The 22,413-nt window shown below is 38.1% G+C and overlaps 1 protein-coding gene across 2 annotated transcripts in view; it reads left to right on the top strand.

Annotated features, from left to right (window-relative positions):
* The window catches only part of IPO5 (importin 5), a 40,505-nt gene extending 18,615 nt beyond the window's left edge, over positions 1-21,890 (top strand). For both annotated transcript variants that reach the window (XM_067713492.1, XM_067713493.1), the window contains exons 10-26: positions 943-1,049; positions 6,020-6,144; positions 6,236-6,325; positions 6,410-6,583; positions 8,321-8,539; positions 9,616-9,699; positions 11,111-11,243; positions 11,331-11,452; positions 12,903-12,999; positions 14,179-14,351; positions 15,568-15,679; positions 15,765-15,820; positions 16,870-16,992; positions 18,050-18,269; positions 18,862-19,090; positions 20,397-20,538; positions 21,126-21,890. In XM_067713492.1, coding sequence (XP_067569593.1) covers positions 943-1,049; positions 6,020-6,144; positions 6,236-6,325; positions 6,410-6,583; positions 8,321-8,539; positions 9,616-9,699; positions 11,111-11,243; positions 11,331-11,452; positions 12,903-12,999; positions 14,179-14,351; positions 15,568-15,679; positions 15,765-15,820; positions 16,870-16,992; positions 18,050-18,269; positions 18,862-19,090; positions 20,397-20,538; positions 21,126-21,212 — 2,293 coding nt within the window. In that variant the 3' untranslated portion in view covers positions 21,213-21,890. The remainder of the gene's footprint in view (positions 1-942; positions 1,050-6,019; positions 6,145-6,235; positions 6,326-6,409; positions 6,584-8,320; positions 8,540-9,615; positions 9,700-11,110; positions 11,244-11,330; positions 11,453-12,902; positions 13,000-14,178; positions 14,352-15,567; positions 15,680-15,764; positions 15,821-16,869; positions 16,993-18,049; positions 18,270-18,861; positions 19,091-20,396; positions 20,539-21,125) is intronic.
* The last annotated feature ends 523 nt before the right edge of the window (positions 21,891-22,413 follow it).

Below are 22,413 nucleotides of genomic sequence, written 5' to 3'. Positions count from 1 at the left end.
ATAAGGCGTAAATATATTTTCAAGGTCAGTTTAAGTCTAAGAACCTGTTCTGAAGGTCATAGTTTCATCATTCTGGTCTTGCCTTCACACAGAACAGTTAAAGATTATGCACATGACAAACTCACTGCTTATCTTGCAGTTCTAAAACAATTAATGTGCGAAGGCTTTTATGCCCAAATTTTTCTTCAGTTTTCAGGGAAAAAAACTAGAATTTACTTTCACCAATGCATAGTTTTTTGCAATGCAAATTGCACCCCTTAAAGATGAATAAGCTCACAGTGAGGAAAAAATCACATACAGGCTCAGTACCTTTTTCAGTTTTCTATGTTCTTCCCACTGATAAGTTTGAAGAATATATTTCCAGGAAATGATATACACAAGGCTCTCCTAAACACTCTGCTTACCCCTGAGTCTTGAAAGTGTCAGAAGCTAAGTTATAACCAGTGAGTGGTGTGTGGGGGGAGAGTAGGAAAAGGCTTGAAAGGTCAGATTCAGACATAAGACTTTTTTTTTTTTTTTGCGGTATGCGGGCCTCTCACTGTTGTGGCCTCTCCCGTTGCGGAGCACAGATTCCAGACGTGCAGGCTCAGCGGCCATGGCTCACGGGCCCAGCCGCTCTGCGGCATGTGGGATCTTCCCAGACTGGGGCACGAACCCGTGTCCCCTGCATCGGCAGGCGGACTCTTAACCACTGCGCCACCAGGGAAGCCCCAGACATAAGACTTTTAAACCACAATGAGGCATGATAAAAATTTTATCCCCCCTCTTTTTTAAACTCTAGGGTTTTTTAACCCACAGCTTCACTACATATATTAGAAAGACCACTTGAATTAATTCTTCTTCAGTCTCAGTTTAATAACATGTTTAGAAATATGTCCGTGCAGTGTCCTATTCTTGTGTATTTTGCTTATGTCATGATTATATCATTTTGTTTGTGTGTAGCAATGCGGTTGCTGGTGAGAGTGCTTTAGACCGAATGGCTTGTGGACTTGGTGGAAAGCTCGTCCTGCCGATGATCAAGGAACATATTATGCAGATGCTTCAGAATCGTAAGCTGTTATCTCTTTCAAATGCTAGAATAGTGGAGTGTGGCTTTCCAAATCGTAAACTCTAACAAATGCTTAGACTGTGTCTAAAAGTCAGTCTTTGCCTTTTTATATTCTATGTTTAACCTAATTCTCATATTGATAAAATCCTATTCAGTCATCTTTAGAACCACTCAGTCTTACAGTAAAGAATATTTTTTCCTCAATACTGCAAATATTATTCAATTCTCCTTCCCCAGAATGGGCTACAGTATATGGGAAAAAATTAAAAATTCTAAGGAAAATTGACAGATTTACTCCCTAGCCAGAAATATCTAAATTTGAATTTAAATAAAACACCATTATTTGGATGTTTATGAAGTATGCATGTATTTGATTCACAGTCTTCCTTCATCTAATATCTTTTATTTTTTAAAAAAATACCTACTTCTAGAGGAGAAGCTACTTCTGTATTTCTCCTTTTATATTCCTAGCAAATATTTGGTCATTTGTTAGCCTTGTACCTGTAATTTGTATCAGTAACAAAAGTTGTTGTTTTTGTCCTTTTAATTACAAAGTTAATGTGCTTGATGTTTTTTAAAAATTCAGATACAACTGAAAGTCCCTTAACTTAGATTCGGGGTGGCCACTGTTAACAGTCCTCTGAGACTTGAGTCTCTGACCTCATTTATGCACATGTACAGTTGTGTTTAACATGAATATAGCATACAGATCCCATGCTTCCGCTCCCCAGTGTATCATATCACCACACGATGGCTTCCCTTTCGTTTAACAGCCACGTAGCATTCCACAATTCCCCATTAAACTGTAATAGTTCTGTTGATAACAAATAATGCTACTGCATACACTCTTCTACAGAAATCCTGGCTTACATGTATGAACATGTGTATCTGTAGCATGTATTACAAGAGACAGACTTGAGGGTCAAACCATTGATTTGGGATCTTAAAGTAGTGAAATGGAATCACAGAATACCAGCTTCACATGAAAGTGAATTTTTGAGAACTCCAGCCCTTAGCCTTTACCTAGGTCCTCCTTATCCTGTAAGATTCTTATTTATCCTAAGAAGGCATGGTCCAAAACCGTTATCCTTTTTTTTGTTGTTGTTGTTGTTGTTTTGCTGTACGCGGGCCTCTCACTGCTGTGGTCTCTCCCGTTGCGGAGCACAGGCTCCGGACACGCAGGCTCAGCGGCCATGGCTCACAGGCCTAGCCTCTCCGTGGCATGTGGGATCTTCCCAGACCGGGGCACGAACCCGTGTCCCCTGCATCAGCAGGCAGACTCTCAACCACTGCGCCACCAGGGAAGCCCCCGTTATCCCTTTTTAATGATGTGATTTTACATCTGGGTCTTGAATAATAGTTTTTCCTTTTTTTACTCCCTAAATTTTGAGGGTTTTTTCCCCAAACGGATAGAGACAGTCAACATCACAGGTTGCTCAACCTATTAAAGCTACTAGACAGAATCTAGCTTTTCCGTTTTTAAGATGAAGAAAGTAAAGCCCAGAGACATGAAAGGTTACACACGGTCACCCAGCTATCAGTGTTTCACCGCTGCTTAATGCCATTCTTCAAATATGTTGTGGAACTGCTTGTGATTTGTAGTTAAAGAATTTAAGTTCCTGCTACAGCATAACTAGCTGGCTGCAGAAGCCTTCCCATGTATGGCAATGAACTCTCAATAAAGATTTGTTACTGTTAAATGTATGGCTTTGAGCACGTCTGGACCTTTGTTTCCTTCCTTGTCTGTTAAAAAATTAAAAAAAATAAGAAAGTGATGCTTGCCCTACACCCACGTTTGGAGTTAGGATCCAAAGGTGTATTTAATACTTCATGTGAAAAGGGCTTTAAAACGATGCATATTTTCCAGTAACTTACTATATACCCCACTTTATTTTAAAAACGTTTTATTGTTTTTTCTTTAAATAGTAAACACCAATTTTTTTATTTTTTATTTATTTTATTTATTTATTTTTGGCTTTATTTTATTTATATTTGGGTCTTCGTTGCTGCACACAGGCTTTCTCTAGTTGTGGTGAGAGGGGGCTACTCGTCGTTGCGGTATGTGGGCTTCTTATTGCGGTGGCTTCTCTTGTTGCAGAGCACAGGCTCTAGGTGCGCGGGCTCAGTATTGTGGCTCACGGGCTCCAGAGCGCAGGCTCAGTAGTTATGGTGCACGGGCTTAGTTGCTCCATGACATGTGGAATCTTCCCGGACCAGGCCTTGAACCCGTGTCCCCTGCATTGGCAGTCAGATTCTTTTTTTTTTTCTTTTTAATATCTTTATTAGAGTATAATTGCTTTACAGTGGTGTGTCAGTTTCTGCTTTATAACAAAGTGAATCAGTTATACATATACGTATGTCCCCATATCTCTTCCCTCTCGCATCTCCCTCCCTCCCACCCTCCCTATCCCACGCCTCTGGTCACAAAGCACCGAGCTGATCTCCCTGTGCTATGCAGCTGCTTCCCACTAGCTAACTATTTTATGTTTGGTAGTGTATATATGTCCATGCCACTCTCTCACTTTGTCCCAGCTTACTCTTCCCCCTCCCCGTATCCTCAAGTCCATTCTCTAGTAGGTCTGCAGCTTTATTCCCGTCTTGCCCCTAGGTTCTTCTGACCATTTTCTTTTTTTTTTTAGATTCCATATATATGTGTTAGCATACGGTATTTGTTTTTCTCTTTCTGACTTACTTCACTCTCTATGACCGTCTCTAGGTCCATCCACCTCACTACAAGTAACTCAGTTTCGTTCCTTTTTATGGCTGAGTAATATTCCATTGAATATATGTGCCACATCTTCTTTATCCACTCATCTGTTGATGGACACTTAGGTTGCTTCCATGTCCTGGCTATTGTAAATAGAGCTGCAATGAACATTTTGGTACATGACTGTTTTTGAATTATGGTTTTCTCAGGGTATATGCCCAGTAGTGGGATTGCTGGGTCATATGATAGTTCTATTTTTAGTTTTTTAAGGAACCTCCATACTGTTCTCCATAGTGGCTGTATCAATTGGCATTCCCACCAACAGTGCAAGAGGGTTCCCTTTTCTCCACACCCTCTCCAGCATTTATTGTTTGTAGGTTTTTTGATAATGGCCATTCTGACTGGTGTGAGATGATATCTCATTGTAGTTTTGATTTGCATTTCTCTAATGATTAATGATGTTGAGCATTCTTTCATGTGTTTGTTGGCAATCTGTATGTCTTCTTTGGAGAAATGTCTATTTAGGTCTTCTGCCCATTTTTTGATTGAGTTGTTTGTTATTTTGATATTGAGCTGCATGAGTTGCTTGTATGTTTTGGAGATTAATCCTTTATCAGTTTTTTCATTTGCAAATATTTTCTCCCATTCTGAGGGTTGTCTTTTTGTCTTGTTTATGGTTTCCTTCGCTGTGCAAAAGCTTTGAAGTTTCATTAGGTCCTATTTGTTTATTTTTGTTTTTATTTCCATTTCTGTAGGAGGTGGGTCAAAAAGGATCTTGCTGTGATTTATGTCAGAGTGTTCTGCCTATGTTTTCTTCTAAGAGTTTGATGGTGTCTGGCCTTACATTTAGGTCTTGGCAGGCGGATTCTTAACCACTACGCCACGAGGGAAGCCCCCAATTTTTTTTTAATCTTAAAATTCAAAGGAAGAAAACCATTTTCAAATCCCAGTACCATCCGATTACATTTGCTGAACATACTTCTAGGAACTCTGCACATTTCTTTACTATTTATTTTTGTGTGTTTTTTAAATTTAATTTAATTTGTTTGCACTGAGTCTTAGTTGCGGCTTGCTGGCTCCTTAGTCGCGGCTGGCAGGCTCCTTATTTGTGGCATGCGAACTCTTATAGTTGCGGTATGCACGTGAGATCTAGTTCCCTGACCAGGGATCAAACCCAGACCCCCTGCATTGGAAGCGTGCAGTCTTAACCACTGCACCACCAGGGAAGTCCCTTGTGTGTTTTTTAACTGAGTTATAACTGACATAACATTATATTGGTTTCAGATGTGTAGCGTAATGATTCAGTATTTGTATACATTGCAAAATGATCATGGCAATAAGTCTATTTACTCCTCTTTAAAATAATGTGTCCAGTATGCAAGGATTAGTATCAGATATTGGTTTCTTAGGATTATTATTCCTCAGTTGAGAAATTTGGCTTAATGGTATATTGAGTAATTGAAATACAGTTAAAGCATATATATAATGTTATAAATAATAATAATAAAGTTTTAATGTTTAACAGAAAAAATTAGCAGTTTTTCAGAGGAATGAGTTACAACAGACTTCATCTTTACATGGGTTTTGGGCTCCCCAAAGGAAAGGGAAAAATTAAATCTAATGTCCAATTTAGGATTTTTCTGCAACTTAGTTAACCCTTATACCAGCAGTTCGCAAACTTTCATTCTCAGGATCCTCTTACACTGAGGATCCCAGGGTGCTTTTGTTTTGGGTTTTTTGTTTTTGTTCTTTTCATCTGAATATTTGCTCCCCTTTATAATACGGTGAGAGCATTTTTTTTTTATTGGAGTATAGTTGATTTACAATGTTGTGTTAGTTCCAGGTGTACAGCAAAGTGAATCAGTTATACATATACATATATCTACTTTTTCTTAGATTCTTTTGCCGTATAGGTCATTACAGAGTGTTGAGCAGAGTTCCCTGTGCTATACATATACAGTAAGTTCTCATTGGTTATCTATTTCATATATAGTAGTGTCAATCCCAATCTCCCAATTTATCCCTCCCTCTACCCACCATATTGCCTTTTAACTTTCAGAGTAGAAATGCTTGTGTGACATAACCACTGTGACAATGAAGTAATCCAGTCAGGACTTTTTCTATTTTTCTGGTTAATAAACATTTATAAAAGTATTTTGTTACTCTTTTCCAAATAAGGAGAACTTCCTTATACTTCTGACTACCAGAATGACATGTTTGTAGTGTCTAATTGCTGTTCCTTCCTGTGTAATTCTGTTCTGTAGCTGACTGGAAGTATCGGCATGCAGGATTAATGGCCTTATCTGCCATTGGGGAAGGATGCCACCAGCAAATGGAAGGAATTCTAAATGAGATAGTAAATTTTGTTTTGCTTTTTCTTCAAGATCCTGTAAGTACCAGTAAATATTTGATTCATAATTATTGCCTTAGTTTCACATGGGACCCTATTGCCTTTACTAATACAAAGGCACCTATTCCAGCATCCCAGAGTGAGGTATGCAGCCTGTAATGCCGTGGGACAGATGGCTACAGATTTTGCACCTGGTTTCCAAAAGAAATTCCATGAGAAGGTAAGTAATGAGTCTGCAGACACTCAAACTCTAAGAAGAGGGATGGCATTTGAAAATGTCTATGTGTGTGACTTCATTTCACAGGTGATTGCAGCTCTGCTGCAGACCATGGAAGACCAGGGCAATCAGCGTGTACAGGCCCATGCCGCTGCCGCTCTCATTAACTTCACCGAAGACTGTCCCAAGTCACTACTTATTCCATATTTAGATAATTTGGTGAAACATCTGCATTCCATCATGGTCCTTAAACTTCAAGAGGTAAGTTTCGAGATCTTTAAGCTCCCTATTTATAAAGATTAATTTGATAGGTAAGACCTGGAGAAAGAAGGACTTTTCAGAATGGCCATAAAGAATAGAAAGTTAGGAAGATATTCCAGGCTGTTCTTAGTATAATTCAGGCTTGACCAGAGAATGGGCTGCTCAGTATTAGACTTGGGAAAGATATGGACTAAAGGGTAGGTAAAAGCAACATGTGAATTGCCTGGAAAACAAGCCAGAGTTATTTTTGAACTCTGTAAATTATTTATGTAAATTTGGAATTACATAAATTAATTGCTGCAAGAAACCATGAAAACGTGATTGTAGGAAATTAGCACAGTTGCAACATGAGGCATAAACATAAATGGGGAAGATTTAAGGCAAGACCATCATACGATTATTGTTCAGCGAGTTTGGATGGTAATATTGGAAATTGGAAGGAAAAGTGATTCTGAAAGATGCTTCTCAGGAAGCATTAGCTGTTTCTCTCTGCCACTTTGAATTTTAAAAGATGAAAGAGAAAGAAGCAAAAAATGTTGACCACTCTCCTAACCTGGGTGAGAGAAATAGAGAATATGTAAAAAAGAATATCCTTTTTGTTTTAAATATGTTGAATTCTTAAAATAAGGCCTGGCCATCCAAATAGAAGACAGTTTATAGTTTCAGTTTAAGTAAGAGGCAACCTAAAAACAAGTGAATGTTGTCAGTGTAGCATCATGAGAGAGAGAAGATTCAGGTAAGAAAGGCAAAGATTGAAGCCCAGTTTGTCGTCAAATATATTGAAAATAAATTTCTACTCTAAAGTGAAATGAATAAAAATGACATGCAAAATAAAAGCCGTTTAACTATTATATTCAGCAGACATAAAGTTACTGTCAAATCGCTATATTAATACTCAGTTTCTATACTTTAGTTCATGATGAACTGGTAGCAGTTGGTAAACCACACTGTGCCTAGCACTGGTCTAAAGGAGAACAGGGAGGAAGAGAGGAAATAATGTCTCAGAAGGCAAAGAAGGGGCTTTAAAGCAAAGGATGCGTGCTCAGTGTCCAATGACAGCAAACTAAGAACATGATACAGGAACGTGTGTGTATCTGAAAACACACAGAGGTAGACAAGTTGAAGGCAGATCGGTTAGGTTAGTTAAATCGGGAATTGATGGATCAGATGTGACATTACTAGTAGATTTGGGTAAAGGGCTGAAGTGTGAAGGGTGCCTCTGTATAATCCTCCCTCCCCTCATGGGTCCAATATGTGAGATACAGACTGAAGGAAGGAGTTGCTAAGATGGGCTGGGGAGGAGGTTAAAGTATGTGAGCAAGAGCAATGCAAAGAGAGAGTAGCCGAGGAAGAAGGACATTCCAGGGAGATCAGAGGCCAGTCATGACATGAAACAGAGCAGATGCTGAGATGCAGAAGAAGGGAGTAAGCTGACCTTTTAAAGGTGTGTTGGGGCTTGTGGTACAAGGAGAAAGAGCTCTGCCGAGAGCGGCTGTGGTTGACGAGCGGCGTGAGGAACATCTGGAGTAGTCCAGGAGCACTGTGTTAAGGAGAGAACATCACACATAAATACAAATAGTTCAGCGCCGTTCTTATATTTGCTTTAAGACCTACAGTCTCCAGTGTGGCTGCCAGAGGGTGGGCTCAGCTTGCGGTTTCAGAAAAGCCCTCGGGAACTTTCAGGGAGTGTTTCTTCCATGTTCTCATTTGTGTGGTTGTTGTGTGTCTTCCTTCTAGTTGATTCAGAAAGGCACCAAGTTAGTTTTGGAACAAGTTGTGACGTCTATCGCATCAGTTGCAGATACTGCAGAAGAAAAATTTGTCCCCTACTATGACTTATTTATGCCATCACTGAAGCACATTGTTGAGAATGCAGTTCAAAAGGAGCTCAGACTTCTCAGAGGAAAAACTATTGAATGCATCAGCCTCATTGGTCTGGCTGTTGGGAAGGAAAAAGTACGTGATTTGTAGTACGTCGAATTTTTTGTTTGAATTTGGCTACGGAGGCACTGAGGGTACCAGAGGGTTTTTTCCTTCTGATAAATGGTTTTCTGGATACTTGTTTTTTCCCATCATCTTACTCTCATATTACTTTAATTTTATATATAAATAAATTGTTTCCTTCATTTTTTCATCGCTAATATTAAGGTTTCTTAACTCAGTTATGCTCTTGAAACCTTCTCTTATGGGTACAGTCTGTCTCTATGGAGGCTTGTGGAATTCAAGACCCATATGTTTAGTTTCGCCCACTTGAACATGTGCTTGGGAACATTCCAGTTGCTTTTCTGTTAATCCAAAAAGCATTGAGTGTCCCAAGAGAAATTTATATGCATGTAGTTCTTCAGAAAATAATTAGCAAGGACGGTGGGCCAGTGTGTTTTTCTTCTTAGCTGACGTCTCAGACCTGTCAAAGCTAATTCAGAAGAAGCTCCTCTGTCATCAGCCCCTCATGTTCTGATTCTCAGAGCTTTCAATATAGAACCTTTCTCTCTGATTTCCTCCAAAACCAGCATTATTATCTTATAAACTGTTCTCTGGGAGACACTGAGAAACTAACCAGTAAAACATTTTTATGTTCTGTTCTCTGCATTTTGGCTTTCAAACTATTTTTGAAACAGTTTATACAATGGAGATTGCCAGAACTACACAGAGAGTTAAATGAAAATCATATAGTTCTGTGGAGCAACCCAAAATTGTCTTTCTGGATTTGGATTATCTTTTTACTGCTGGAAATACATAAGCCATGGACCAAAACTTGATGCCACTAGAACTATCTTTATACTGCAATTCATTTTGACCTTCACTGGAAAACGTATTTTTCTAGAAAAAGCACTAAGTCCATTGCAATATAGAGGAAAAAATTTCAATATAATACTTTTATCTGAGGGGTTATAACCCGTGTGGGAAATGTAATAGATTTGGGGGGAAAGTTTTATTACATAAGAAACAAAAATTGGGTGGCAGTAGTGCCTTTCTGATGTGATGTACATGAGTAATATTAGTGTCTTTTTTCCCCAAATATTTCCTTCCAGTTCATGCAAGACGCATCAGATGTGATGCAGCTATTATTGAAGACGCAGACAGACTTCAGTGATATGGAAGATGATGACCCTCAGGTAAAGCAGCCCTCACATGCGCTTGCATCCTTTTGGTCGATAGCTCAGGGTTAAATGTATTAAAAAAAGAAATCGAGTAATAGGTTTCTTGTGATAATATCAACCCGTGGTTTCAGAGACATTCTTCACTGATTTTCCTTCTACTTGGCACACCATTTTTCCCTCGGTCCATTCCAGGCTGCTCCTCTTCTGACTAGTTTTTGGTTCCGTTGGGGTTCTGTCATGCCAGGCTCTCTTACCTCTTCACTCTCCTTGAGCAGCGTCATCCATAGGCACAGCTCCGGTTTTCCTTCATATGGTTGTGGCTTCAGGTCTGTCGCCGAATTCAGGGTTCATTTGTCCAGCCCCTCACTAGACATCACCATGTGGATGTCTCCTGGCCCCTTGCATGCCAGATGACTTCCCTCCCCTGTCAAAAGCAAAAGAAATACAGAAACCCAGTAGTTGTAGAGCATGTCATGCTCTTTTCTCTGCCTGTGAACAAGCCCTCGTTGAGCTTAGAAAGAACCCTCCCCACTCAGCCTGGCTAACTTCTGCGCGTAGTTCACGGCTGGTACCAGTCTCAGTGGTGGGTACTGAGGACCCTGTAGTAAGAACATCGTGAATGTTTGTCACAATCTTCATGATAGTCACAGTGCCTACTGCACCATGAGCATTCAATCAGTAATTGTTGGCTTAAATTTTAACTTTACACAGCCACTCTGCAGTTGTCTTCCATACTTAAAAATGCTTTTTCCAAACACTTAAAAATTTGTTTTGTTTTTTAAATTAGGAGTGGGGAGTGCATTTGCACATGCAGGCATGTGAAATAGACAAATATATAGATGGTTGCTGGAGGGTAAAAATCACTTTTGGGGCCATGGGGATGAATTAGAACCAGATTCTCTGTAGGTAGATTAAGTCTTTGTAAAGACAGTAGTAGTAGAAGAGGTGTCTTAAATGTGGACAACCCCTTACACAGAAAACTTAAACAGCTAGGAGAAAGGGGTATTTAGTGTTTAATGAATGGAACTTTAGTCAGTAGACAAAGTAAGGTAAGTTCCTGCCTTCAAGAAAATTAGTGCTTAGGGGTTGATATGTTTAAGTGGGCTTTGTTAAATGATTCAGATGCTGTTAGAGAAAACTATATATTTTGAAATATATAGTTTCTTGAAAGTAGGAACAAATAAGACAGGGTCCTGGGCTCTTTTGCCTCAGCTGTCGTCTGTATCCTAGTGTAGACGTTCACAGTGATTTCCATGGTTTCTGAACATTTTAAGTATGTGACCTTAGAAAATGCACTTATTGCTTAAAGAGCCATGAATGTAAAAACATCATTTCCATGAAACAGGGAAGGGGCTTTCTTTATGTCTTATTTATCCACTTTTTATTAAAAATCACTTTTATTTTAATTTTAAATTTTTCTCCCCAGATCTCTTACATGATCTCAGCATGGGCCAGAATGTGCAAAATCCTTGGGAAGGAATTTCAGCAGTACCTTCCAGTGGTCATGGGACCGCTACTGAAGACGGCTTCGATTAAGCCTGAAGTGGCCCTTTTAGATAGTAGGTGTCTGCATGCGGACATGGCAGTTGTAGAATTTCTCTTTGTTACCATTTTTAACATGAATTTTCTTCCTTCTTCGTTAATAGCCCAAGACATGGAGAACATGAGTGATGATGATGGTTGGGAATTTGTGAACCTTGGAGATCAGCAAAGTTTTGGTATTAAAACTGCAGGACTGGAAGAAAAGTCAACTGCTTGTCAGATGCTGGTAATTATGTTTACTGAACTTTGTTTTACAGCTTCTCATAATGAATACATATAATGTATATGTATATAATTCATTATATATATACTTATGTATATTATATATATATATTTCATAGGAGTGCTTTTCACGGATGCTGAAGCAGTTATGCCAGGAATGTATTCTTTAATAAATATAGAAACCTTTAGACCCAACATTTCCACTTATGGATTTCCATCCTAAACAAATGTGGATAAAACCTTTCATTACCAGTGCTGTTTTTAATAACAACAACAACAAAAATGAATAGCCCAAATAACTATTGTTAGGAAGATGATCAGTAATTACCGTGCCCTGGAGTATTACATAGCCATTACAAAGCTACCTGAGGGGGAAGGATTTTTGCCTGTTTTGTGTTTAGTATATAGTAAGTGGCTAAGGAATATTTTTGAATGAACAGAAATCTGCTCACAGTATTAAAGATAAAGTTGGTATGATTTCATTGTATTTAAAAAAATAGACATGGTAGGAAAATCAAAATGTTTACGGTGATTATTTCTTGTGGTATTATGGGGTCTATGTATATTCTCTTTGAGTTTCCTTTTTTAAACCTTCATGAGCATGTGTTGTAGACAGTGAGAGTTTTTTGTTTTTGTTTTTTTACAAATAGAATTAAGAGATTTTGGTAACATTGTAAATCAACTAAACTTCAATAAAAAAGTATTTTAAAAAGAGATTATGGTATATTACAAATCTAGCAGTTAAGTAAGCCTAAATAAAAGTTAATGGCTTAAATTTTATTTTGTATTAGTATTGTGTTTTCTAATTCATTTGAACATATATTTCTTGAACTTATTCTTACCAGTACTTAATTACCTATAATTTATAAACAATTTGGATTTTCTGTAGTATCGCTCAACTTGAGAACAAATATAAATGTAACATCTTCTACAAAATTACCAACTCTTTTCATGTAGTGAAAGAGAATAAAGAAACAATTACATTAAGACAACAATTTTTTGTTTCATCTGTTGAAATGATTTTTTTAAAATTCAGAATAGCATAAGCCCGTTTGCTGCAGATTTATAGAAGTGATGTGCTGTGATTACATTTTCAGGGTTTTGGGGTTTTTTTTTTAATTTTAGGTTGCCTTAATTAAGTGGCATCTTTTGTTTGAAGTATTTTCAGAGTGCTGAAACTTTTGCTAAATTCTCCCCCCTACAAAATAAGAATATGAAATATTCCCCCCTTCGAATGACAATATATACTACAGTCGTTTCATGGTCCTTTCCCATTTTACAATTCCCTTTAGTTAAAAGACTAATTTCACAGTCCTGCAGACAGCTCTAAATGTAGTTAGCTCTAGTTAGGATATAACTTTCTGTGGTCCTCATGGTTTTGCAGTTTGTTAATAAATATTAATACATCAAAATTAACATGGGTCTTGTTTTCTCTTCAAATACTTTGGTTTCAGGTTTGCTATGCTAAGGAATTAAAAGAAGGCTTTGTGGAGTACACGGAACAGGTTGTGAAACTCATGGTCCCTCTACTGAAATTTTATTTCCATGATGATATCCTATAATTTTTGAACAGAAAACATTTCTAGATTTACTTAAATTGTAGGCTGTTGAAGTATTAGACTTTGTGCTAACCGAAGTAAGCGTACATCACCAGTATTCTGTTTGCACTGACAGTGGTTTCAGGTTATAAACTTGGTTCTTTGCAAGTGCCTTTGTTTCATTTGTGCCGAAAACATGAAAAAGAAAATGTCAACTATCCTCTAGTTGACAGTTCTCTGTGGAGCACTGAAGGGCTTTAAGGATTGTTATTTTATTAGCAAATGTTTATGGTTGTGTATAATTGCTGCTTTTCCCAAATATCTTTTGGTGATGTTAAGCAAGACCTTCTAACAAGTTAGAGACCAACTTAATAGTACTTAACTTTCTATATAGCTCATTTCAAATGTGGATAATACCTCTGGAGAGAAATGTCTCTTGGTAAATCTGTGTGAAACAGTTTTCCTCCTCAATATAATGGTAGTTGTAATTAATATGTATAGGTAGGTTTTTATGCCATTTCGTGTGCGCATACACACACTTTCGTAAATGAGTTAAAAAAAATGACAGCCCAATGGAACAGTAGAGCCTGGACCCAAAACTGCCTGGCTCCAGAGCCACTTTGTTGTATTTCTTCATGCAGTATCCTGCAGCGGCATCCTTTACAGAAGATGGCTTTTGCCCAGCAGACTTCCCATAATGCCTGAAGACAGACCAGAATTATTTTTAAGAAGAAGTCTCAAGACCTTATTTTAGAAATGATGTTAGATAGGGAGAGGCAACTCATCTTTATCGAAAACTGAAGAGGCTGATTCAGGAAGAGATCCTCAGTAGTTTTCTTTAGTAAAGTCATTGCTTCAGTTGCATTTGTTAGAAGCATGCATTACCTCAAATTTGGGGATAGGTACATTCTGAGACATACTGTGAGAGTCCCAGGTCCTTCCTCAGTCATTTTTATGATTAGGGGTTACATTTGAGCCTTCATTCCTGTTATATTGTAGGTGACAGAAAAGACAGGAGGTATGACTTGGGGACAGGGAGACTTCTGTTTTTATACGCAGGTTATGTTTAACACAAGCTCTTGGAGAGCAGTCTTAGATAAACAGAAGTTGCCTAGCACTCCACAATCTTGAGGATAGTGATTACACTAAATGTAATCTAAGGATAGTGAGTACGTTTCCTTAACAATAAAACGTGTTCGAGTGGCAGCAGCAGAATCCATGCCTCTTCTCCTGGAATGTGCAAGAGTTCGTGGTCCTGAGTATCTCACACAGATGTGGCATTTTATGTGTGATGCTCTAATCAAGGCCATTGGCACAGAACCAGATTCAGATGTCCTCTCAGAAATAATGCACTCTTTTGCAAAGGTAAATATTTTCTCCTCAAAAATATGTATAAGATTGTGTGTCCATTTATTAGTCTTGCTAATAAATAAATGGGGGGATTTATTCTTATGTTGTAACAGAAATTTTTCTTTTTCTGTCAAAAATGTTTAATATTTTGGTGCTTTCACTCTTTTTGTTTTTCTTTCTTTTCAAGAGTAGCTCTTCTTGTATTCTGGTCTTCATTAGTTTCCATTATCATTACCTGGTAATCCAACTACAGAAACTTGGCTGTCATCATCCAAGTCATGTCTAGTTTCTGTCCTGTTCTCTCTCCCCTAAATTCCCTTCTGTTTTTTGCCGTATCTCTTCTTTTTGCTGTTGAAAGAGCCTCACTTGGTCTATTCCACAAGCCATTCCTTCTTTTGCTCATAGTTCATTCGCCTTTCCTCAAGCATTGACTTGTTCTTTGAGTCACTCCCCTTCCCATATTCTTGGTCATCTCCATTTCTCACAGCTCCATAGCTTGCTCCACAGTTTGGTTTAAAAATTCTTTATTTGTCCCCATTTACGCTCCTGAAGTTCAGATTTTCTCTTATTTTTCCAACGACCGCATGCTTCCATGTCTTTGCCTGTATCATTCCCTCCGCCTATAATAGCCTTTCTCCAGCGCCATCTTTGTACAGAGTATGCATGTAGTAACTGAGCTCCTTAGAAGCTGGTCTTTTCCATCTTTGAATCCACAGCATCCACCGTAATTCCCGGCACTTAAGACGTGCTCAGGACATGTTTAAAGGAAAAATATTTTTTAAATTCTTCTCTTTAAAATACTGGCATCGTAGCAAATACAAACCAAGTGGATTTACTCATTTAATCATTAATCTTCCAGGGTACTGAGTTATGTTAATTTTTCTCACACCTCCATCTGATTTTTTTTTTTTTTTTTTGGCTGCGTTGGGTCATTGTTGCTGCTTCTCATTGCAGTGGCTTCTCTTGTTGCGGAGCACGTGCTCTAGGTGCACGGGCTTCAGTAGCTGTGGCTCGCGGGCTCTAGAGCGCAGGCTCAGTAGTTGTGGCGCACCGGCTTAGTTGCTCCGCGGCTTGTGGGATCTTCCCGGACCAGGGCTCGAACCCGGTCACCTGTATTGGCAGGTGGATTCTTAACCACTGTCCCTCCCTCTGATTCTTAATGGAGTTTAAATTTTGACTCCAAAAACACTTAAATCTTATGAGTTGCTTTCTTTCCTCAACCTCGTTTTAGTGCATTGAAGTCATGGGAGATGGATGCCTTAATAATGAACACTTTGAAGAGTTGGGAGGTATATTGAAAGCTAAACTTGAAGAACATTTTAAAAATCAAGAATTGCGACAAGGTAAGTTTTCCATGCTTTTATTTCTGAATGTAATCCTTGACCATTTTGGCGACCATTTAAAGACATTTATTTGGGTGTGTTTTAGTTAAAAGACAAGATGAAGACTATGATGAACAGGTGGAAGAATCACTACAAGATGAGGTAAATTATTCCATTTAGAACTTAATTTACACGACCATTTGCATCTGGAGGATAATGCTTAAGTTTCTGATTCATCTGACTTCTCATAAGATGTACTTCTTATTAATCTTTAGTAGAAAAATCTGACATGTATTTCATTGATTAATTTAGAGAATAAGTCATTTGAAATTAGCTGATTTGTGTTTTGGACGCTTTGTGTGCATTTTGTTGCAATGGCCTCACATATGAAAGCACCTTGGAGCTCACCTCGTATTTTCTTCTGCTCTCACTACAATCTTGTGTATTTGGTGGTGCTTTCGCCATTTAAAGATGAGTGAACTCAAACTCAGATGTTGAATGACTGCCTACAGCCGCACTGTCAACAATCTCATGCTTAAGGCCAGATCTTTGTATAACGCCAGCTGTCTTTCCACTGGACCACAGAATTGTGCAAATTTCCCCATAAATAATATGCATGCAGTGGTTGACACAATTCTTCACATTGTTAGTCAGTTCTCTCACCATCAAACCACTTGATGCCATCAAACATATTTCAGCTGTGTGTTTAGGGTCTGTCACGTGGCATGTGGCCATCTGGTGGACCGGTGCTGACATGTGCCGGCCATCCCAGTCCTCTGCAGGGTGCTCACACGCTGACACACACATTGTTCCCAGGGACGTAAATAACTCACCCCACATCTCCCCACCGTCCTGCTCCCAAACCAGAAACATGCTTGCAGAAAACAAAAAAATAGTAAAGTAAAATCACTTTTGTTTCAGATCTTTGAGATTTGGGTTAATTTTTCAACTGTATATTTTGAATATATTCCAAGAAAAGTATTTGCAATAAGTGCAATACTTAACCACACTCCTTCCTTTCTTTCCATAGCCAGACAAGAGACATCACTGGGGTGACCTCAGTCTCTGGACTCTTGCTATATGCCCTTAAGAAAGTGAAGAGAAATTTAATTTTGTACTTCTCTTATGTTTTGTATAATAAATGTTACTGTTAATAATAGTAGGGATACTTTTTAAATACATATGGGTATGTATGTGTTTGTTTTTTTTAGGATGATAATGATGTTTATATTCTGACCAAAGTGTCAGACATTTTACACTCAATATTCAGTAGCTACAAGGAAAAAGTGTTACCATGGTTTGAACAGCTGCTTCCGTTAATTGTCAACCTAATTGTAAGTGTTACCTCTTTTTGACAATTATTTTAGATAGTTGACCTGGAACTCTTTCCTTACAGCATTTGAAAACTTACACTTTCAAGTCAGAATGGATCATAGAAATCATGGTTTCCACTGTACCTCTTTAATTTACCAAGTTTATTGCATTGCCCTGGATATTTTCTCCTTCAGTGTATGCTTGAAGTTTACTAATTAGGTTTTCCATAGTTCAACTAATTTATAATACAGTCTGAAGGCATAGAACTGATTTTTTTTATTTCAGATTATCTGTACCCTGCTGAATTAACAAATGGAATAAAAATGGTTGCAGGTTTTTGTTTTTGTTTTTCAGTAGACACAAGAAAATTCCGTTTTGATCCCTACTATGTACCACCAGCAATCAGATTCTGGATGATAGCCTTATATATTCAATTTTTAAAATGTATTATAAATTATAAGCAGTCATCAGATATTTATGGGGTTTTTTGGATTTCAATTTTGTGTTTTATGATATTTAGTACTGCAGTATCTTTTTTAAATGATTTAGGCCCATATGACATCCTGTTGAATCAGTACTGTAAAGTTAAATCTTTGCAGCTTTTACTACTGTTGTGTTTTTTAAATATAGCATTGCCGTTATCTTTTTTGTAAAGTAAATGTATATACATAGCTGCTGCTGTCAGTTCTTCCTGGTACTTGGTAATGTCAGATTGTGGAATTCTATAACAAATCACCCAAGTCTTTTAAACCTATACTTTATTAAATCTATGTAGTAGTTTGAGGGTTGTTATTCACAAGAACTGATTGTTACTGTGTTCTTTTTCATTACCTATATCAGGAATATCCATGTAAGATGACAGCCTATAGTGAATAAGTGTTTCTTTACGATCTCTTTTTGTTGTTGTTCCATTAGTTCATGTCTTTTATTAACTAATACACAGTGACTTCTGGTTTGTTGAAACAATATGTCAGACAACATTTGCCACAGTAATGTCTGTCAAAGTGGCTGGCCGTAAAAACTCCAGCACCACATTCATCTGAATAGTCAAAGCTTAAAGGAGTATCTCTTTTGTAGTGTCTACATAGACCGTGGCCAGATAGACAGTGGGGCTTGTGCATCTTTGATGATGTCATAGAACACTGTAGTCCAGCCTCATTTAAATATGCAGAATATTTCATAAGGCCAATGCTCCAATACACATGTGACAGCAGCCCAGAAGTCAGGCAAGCAGCTGCGTATGGCCTGGGAGTCATGGCACAGTATGGCGGAGACAACTATCGTCCTTTTTGTACAGGTACTTTTGTTTGTTACGTTATGTGCATCTCATCCCAGCCATCCCTGTTATCCCTGCCTTGCTTCCCCCCACCCCCGCACACCGCCCACCCCGGCAAACATACACTGCTTCATTCTCTTTTCCTTTTTCAAACACCTTACTGTAGCACTTAGGAGTTTACCGCCCTCATGCTCGTAGAAATGGAAGTGAAATCTGAGTGGGACCATAGCCTCCTCACCTCAGTCCCAGGGTACAGTCCACTTGGGGCTTGGAGGGCATACTTTTAAAACATGTTGGCGTCCCTGTAAGTTCAGCACGGGAATATAGCTGGGCGGCGTTCAGAAGCTGCGGTACACCGAGGTGATCAGGAATGTGAATCCGGAGGCTGCTAACCTCCTGGGCCTACAGATTAGTGGGGTGCAGGTGCTCCTGAGCACGCCAGGGCAACCCCCCTTTCCCCGTGTCTGGTTCTGTAGTCACAAAAACAAACATTTCTTGCACTTGAACATTGCCTCACTATAATTCATACCTGGACCAGAGATAAGAAATATTTATGAGCATTTGCATGAAAATGTGAGACTTTAAATGACTTTTTTTCAAATGCTTATTTTAGAAGCACTTCCACTGCTGGTAAGAGTTATTCAGTCTGCTGATTCTAAGACCAAAGAAAATATCAATGCTACAGAGAACTGCATCTCGGCAGTAGGGAAAATTATGAAGTTCAAGCCTGATTGTGTGAACGTTGAAGAAGTTCTCCCACATTGGCTGTCTTGGCTTCCACTACATGAGGATAAAGAAGAAGCTGTTCAGACTTTCAATTATCTTTGCGACCTGATTGAAAGGTAAGAAATGGGACAGGTAGGCCTTATTTCCTTCCCTTCACGTAACACAGTGCTTCCTGTGCACAGCTTCCAGGTGTATAGGTTATAATAATGCTGTCTTTATAAATCAGGTTAAGAAGCCGTATCACAGTTAAGAGTGCCGTATAAGCACATCTAATTTTGAGTTATTCTTTATGGAACTCAGTTCAACAGATCATTATAGAATGTGATGTTCAAGGAAGGTTCTGTTCTGTCTCCCACCCCACTCATTCATTCATCCATTCACTCACTAGCTTTACTGAGGTATAATTGACATACCATTCATTAGTAGAATGGGATCAAAGAACATTGTTAGTACTATTTTTTGACCCTCTGAAATACTAGTGTTTTTCTTTGGATTAAAAAATCAGTGGTACAAGGGAAATATACCAGACGGGCAGTCAGGATCTGGCCCCAGACCTCTGTCATTAATAGTATTATTTTATGCCTGTGAGTATAGCTAAGAATTGCAGCAACCTTGGAGGTTATAGAAGCTATCAAATCAAAGGCATGTTCATTGGTGGTCTGTTTTTCTAAGTCCAAGTTCCCCTAGGTACTGGATCTGGGCTCTGGCACTATTAATTACTCCTTTTAGTTCATAAATAAATCCAATGGCTACAACCACTCATCTCCTGGAGTTTGTAGAAACAGGCCAATGGCTATATTCCCTCATGCCTGTTTAAGTTCTCATTCACACAAATACTGGGAGTCTTCACAGGTAGGACATCATCATTAAGGAATGTAGCAGCCATCCTGGAGACCCCTACCTGCGCCTGCCTCTGCAGTGGCCACTTCTCCATCACGCTGTTCAATCACCTCCCTTGGAGATGACTACTCTGGAATTTTCTTAATGAAAAACGCTGGGATTCTAATTAGATTCACTGTTAGGTTTCTTTCCATTAAACTTGACTGGAGCTTATTTCCCGGCTTACATTTAGAATGCCTGTATTATCTTTTTGAACTTCAGATTTATTTTAGAAACCATTCTGCAGTGTCTAAATAAAATTTGTGTTAAGGAACTGTTCTTAGTAATATCTTGGGGGTTTTTTTTTAACGTATATATATATAATTTACATGGGAAGAAACTGAAAAGCTAATAAGTAAAATTAGCTGGTTTTCCTCCTACTGAATCTAAAAGGCAGTTGATTTTAGTGAGTACATAATCATTGTATAAAGACAGAATAACAAAATTCAGTGTTGGGGGAAAGGTGTAAAAAAGTATGAGTGCCTCGGTGATTTCCTGTTACAATTTTCATTTACAGTGGTTGTCTTCTCTTTCTTTTTTCAGTAATCACCCAATCGTTCTTGGCCCTAACAATACCAATCTGCCCAAAATATTCAGTATAATTGCAGAAGGAGAAATGCATGAGGCAATTAAACATGAAGATCCCTGTGCCAAACGTCTGGCTAATGTAGTTCGCCAAGTACAGGTAAGCTGGTTTGGTTAAACTGGGGAAGAAGAACTAAAAAATTACTTGGTTTGGGCTTTTTTTTCATATTCTTCTCTATTAGAGGAAGGAAGTAGAAATCCAACTAGCTAAGGAAATTTCATTTTTATATTCTCTTGTCATCAAGCCTCAAATGGATTATACTTATTATAATCTACCCATATATTCTCACTATTTATTAAAACTAAAACCTGTATCTTAAATCTGAGACTAGCACATACTCATTGTGTAGTTTTTCTGCATATCTGTGAAGAAAAAAACATGAGATTTTAATAGTAATAAAACTGTCAGCTACCAATGACTTTTCCTACCTAAATTCATGTGTATAGATTACCTGAACGTGTCAGCTAAAGTGTAGCTTTATCAATGCAAAAATGAGAAAACTTACTGTAAATGAAATAAACTTTATAGAAATGAAAAGATTTCTTGCTTTTACAATGATGTTCATCAAGCTAATCTACTGGAAAGAAGGTATTTTGGCATTATTTCAGTCTACCTAATGATGATTAAGATACTTCCCAGTGACCATTTTCGCCGAATCTAAATGTGTGACAATGTTCTTTCCCTAGACTTCTGGAGGACTGTGGACTGAATGCATAGCACAGCTCAGTCCCGAGCAGCAGGCAGCCATACAGGAGCTCCTGAACTCTGCCTGAAGGGCCTTAATATCACCACCAGAAAACTAACTCCAAATAAACGTTTACCCTTTTGTTTAGGTTTCTTTGTTTTGTTTTTGAGCAAAAGAGAACGGTAGAGTTGTGTGTAGGCCATTCTTCTGCAAAGCCACAACAGCAGGAAGAGAAGCCCTGGGTTTCAGGATGGTGTTTAAGTGGATTTCTCCCACACCACTGAGGAAGTCCCATGAGCCCTGCAGTAGCACTGAAGAGTATTTTTCTATTGGTATAACCCACCCATGTGAAGGTGAAAGGGAAATTAAATTTTCTCACTAGATATAAGGAAGATTTAAGACAAAACAGCTTTAAGATCAGTTCCTCAACATTAGATGTGTGTTGAAACACGTTGCTGTACACCTAGTGTTAATTCTATTAATTGGAGTGTGAGTCTTTCTGTATGGTAGAAAGAAGCCTTTTACCCAGCAAACTAGTAGATCCAAAAATTGAAAAAAAGCTGAAGACAAAAACAACAAGCATGAAGATGTTATTTTATGTCACTTTCGATTCTTTTCCCCAAAAGGCTTATGCAGTGACTCAGTTTGGAAAGCTTTTCAGCTTCCAGCCCTTGAATGTGAAGTGTCGTTGGCATGTCTGGCAGTAGTCTCATTCACTCCTCAATAAACAACGTTGAAATACGAAAGAAGTTTGTGTAAAAATTTAGTACTGTCTGGCTTTGATTCATTTAATGTTTTTAATATAAGAATAATCTAGTATTTTTTAAAGGAATAAGGATGGCTCTGAATTTTGTTTCCCCCTGATATTTTCCTCGTGCAATTCAAAGTTAAAAGCATCTAGTTTTTACCATCTTCCACTTTAATTTAAACTAAGTTATGATACACCCACTCTGTTCACAATTGGTGTGCAGACTTCAGTCGTTTTAAAGCTAGCATTGTTCCTGTTAGAAAAAAAGACTTGGCTTAGTATTTTTATTGCAAATTGTAATTGCTGTGGAGCCACATGCAACTTTTAATTTTATGATAAGTATTATGGCTAAAATTATTTACTGATAAATTCAGTAAAATGTGTGAATGTGTTTTTCTTTATGTATTAACCTCATAGCAGTAAATGACTTGCTGTTGTTTCTTTAAATAATTTTTCTAAGAGGTCTTATTAGATTTCTGTTGAAACTCCAGTGTTAACATTTTTATAGTTTGTACTGAATTTAACCGTGATACAAAAATGA

This window comes from Pseudorca crassidens, chromosome 18 (assembly GCF_039906515.1).
Source record: "Pseudorca crassidens isolate mPseCra1 chromosome 18, mPseCra1.hap1, whole genome shotgun sequence".
NCBI classification, from domain to species: Eukaryota; Metazoa; Chordata; class Mammalia; order Artiodactyla; family Delphinidae; genus Pseudorca; species Pseudorca crassidens.
Note: the sequence above shows the minus strand (reverse complement) of the source record. Positions and strands in the feature narration are given on the sequence as shown.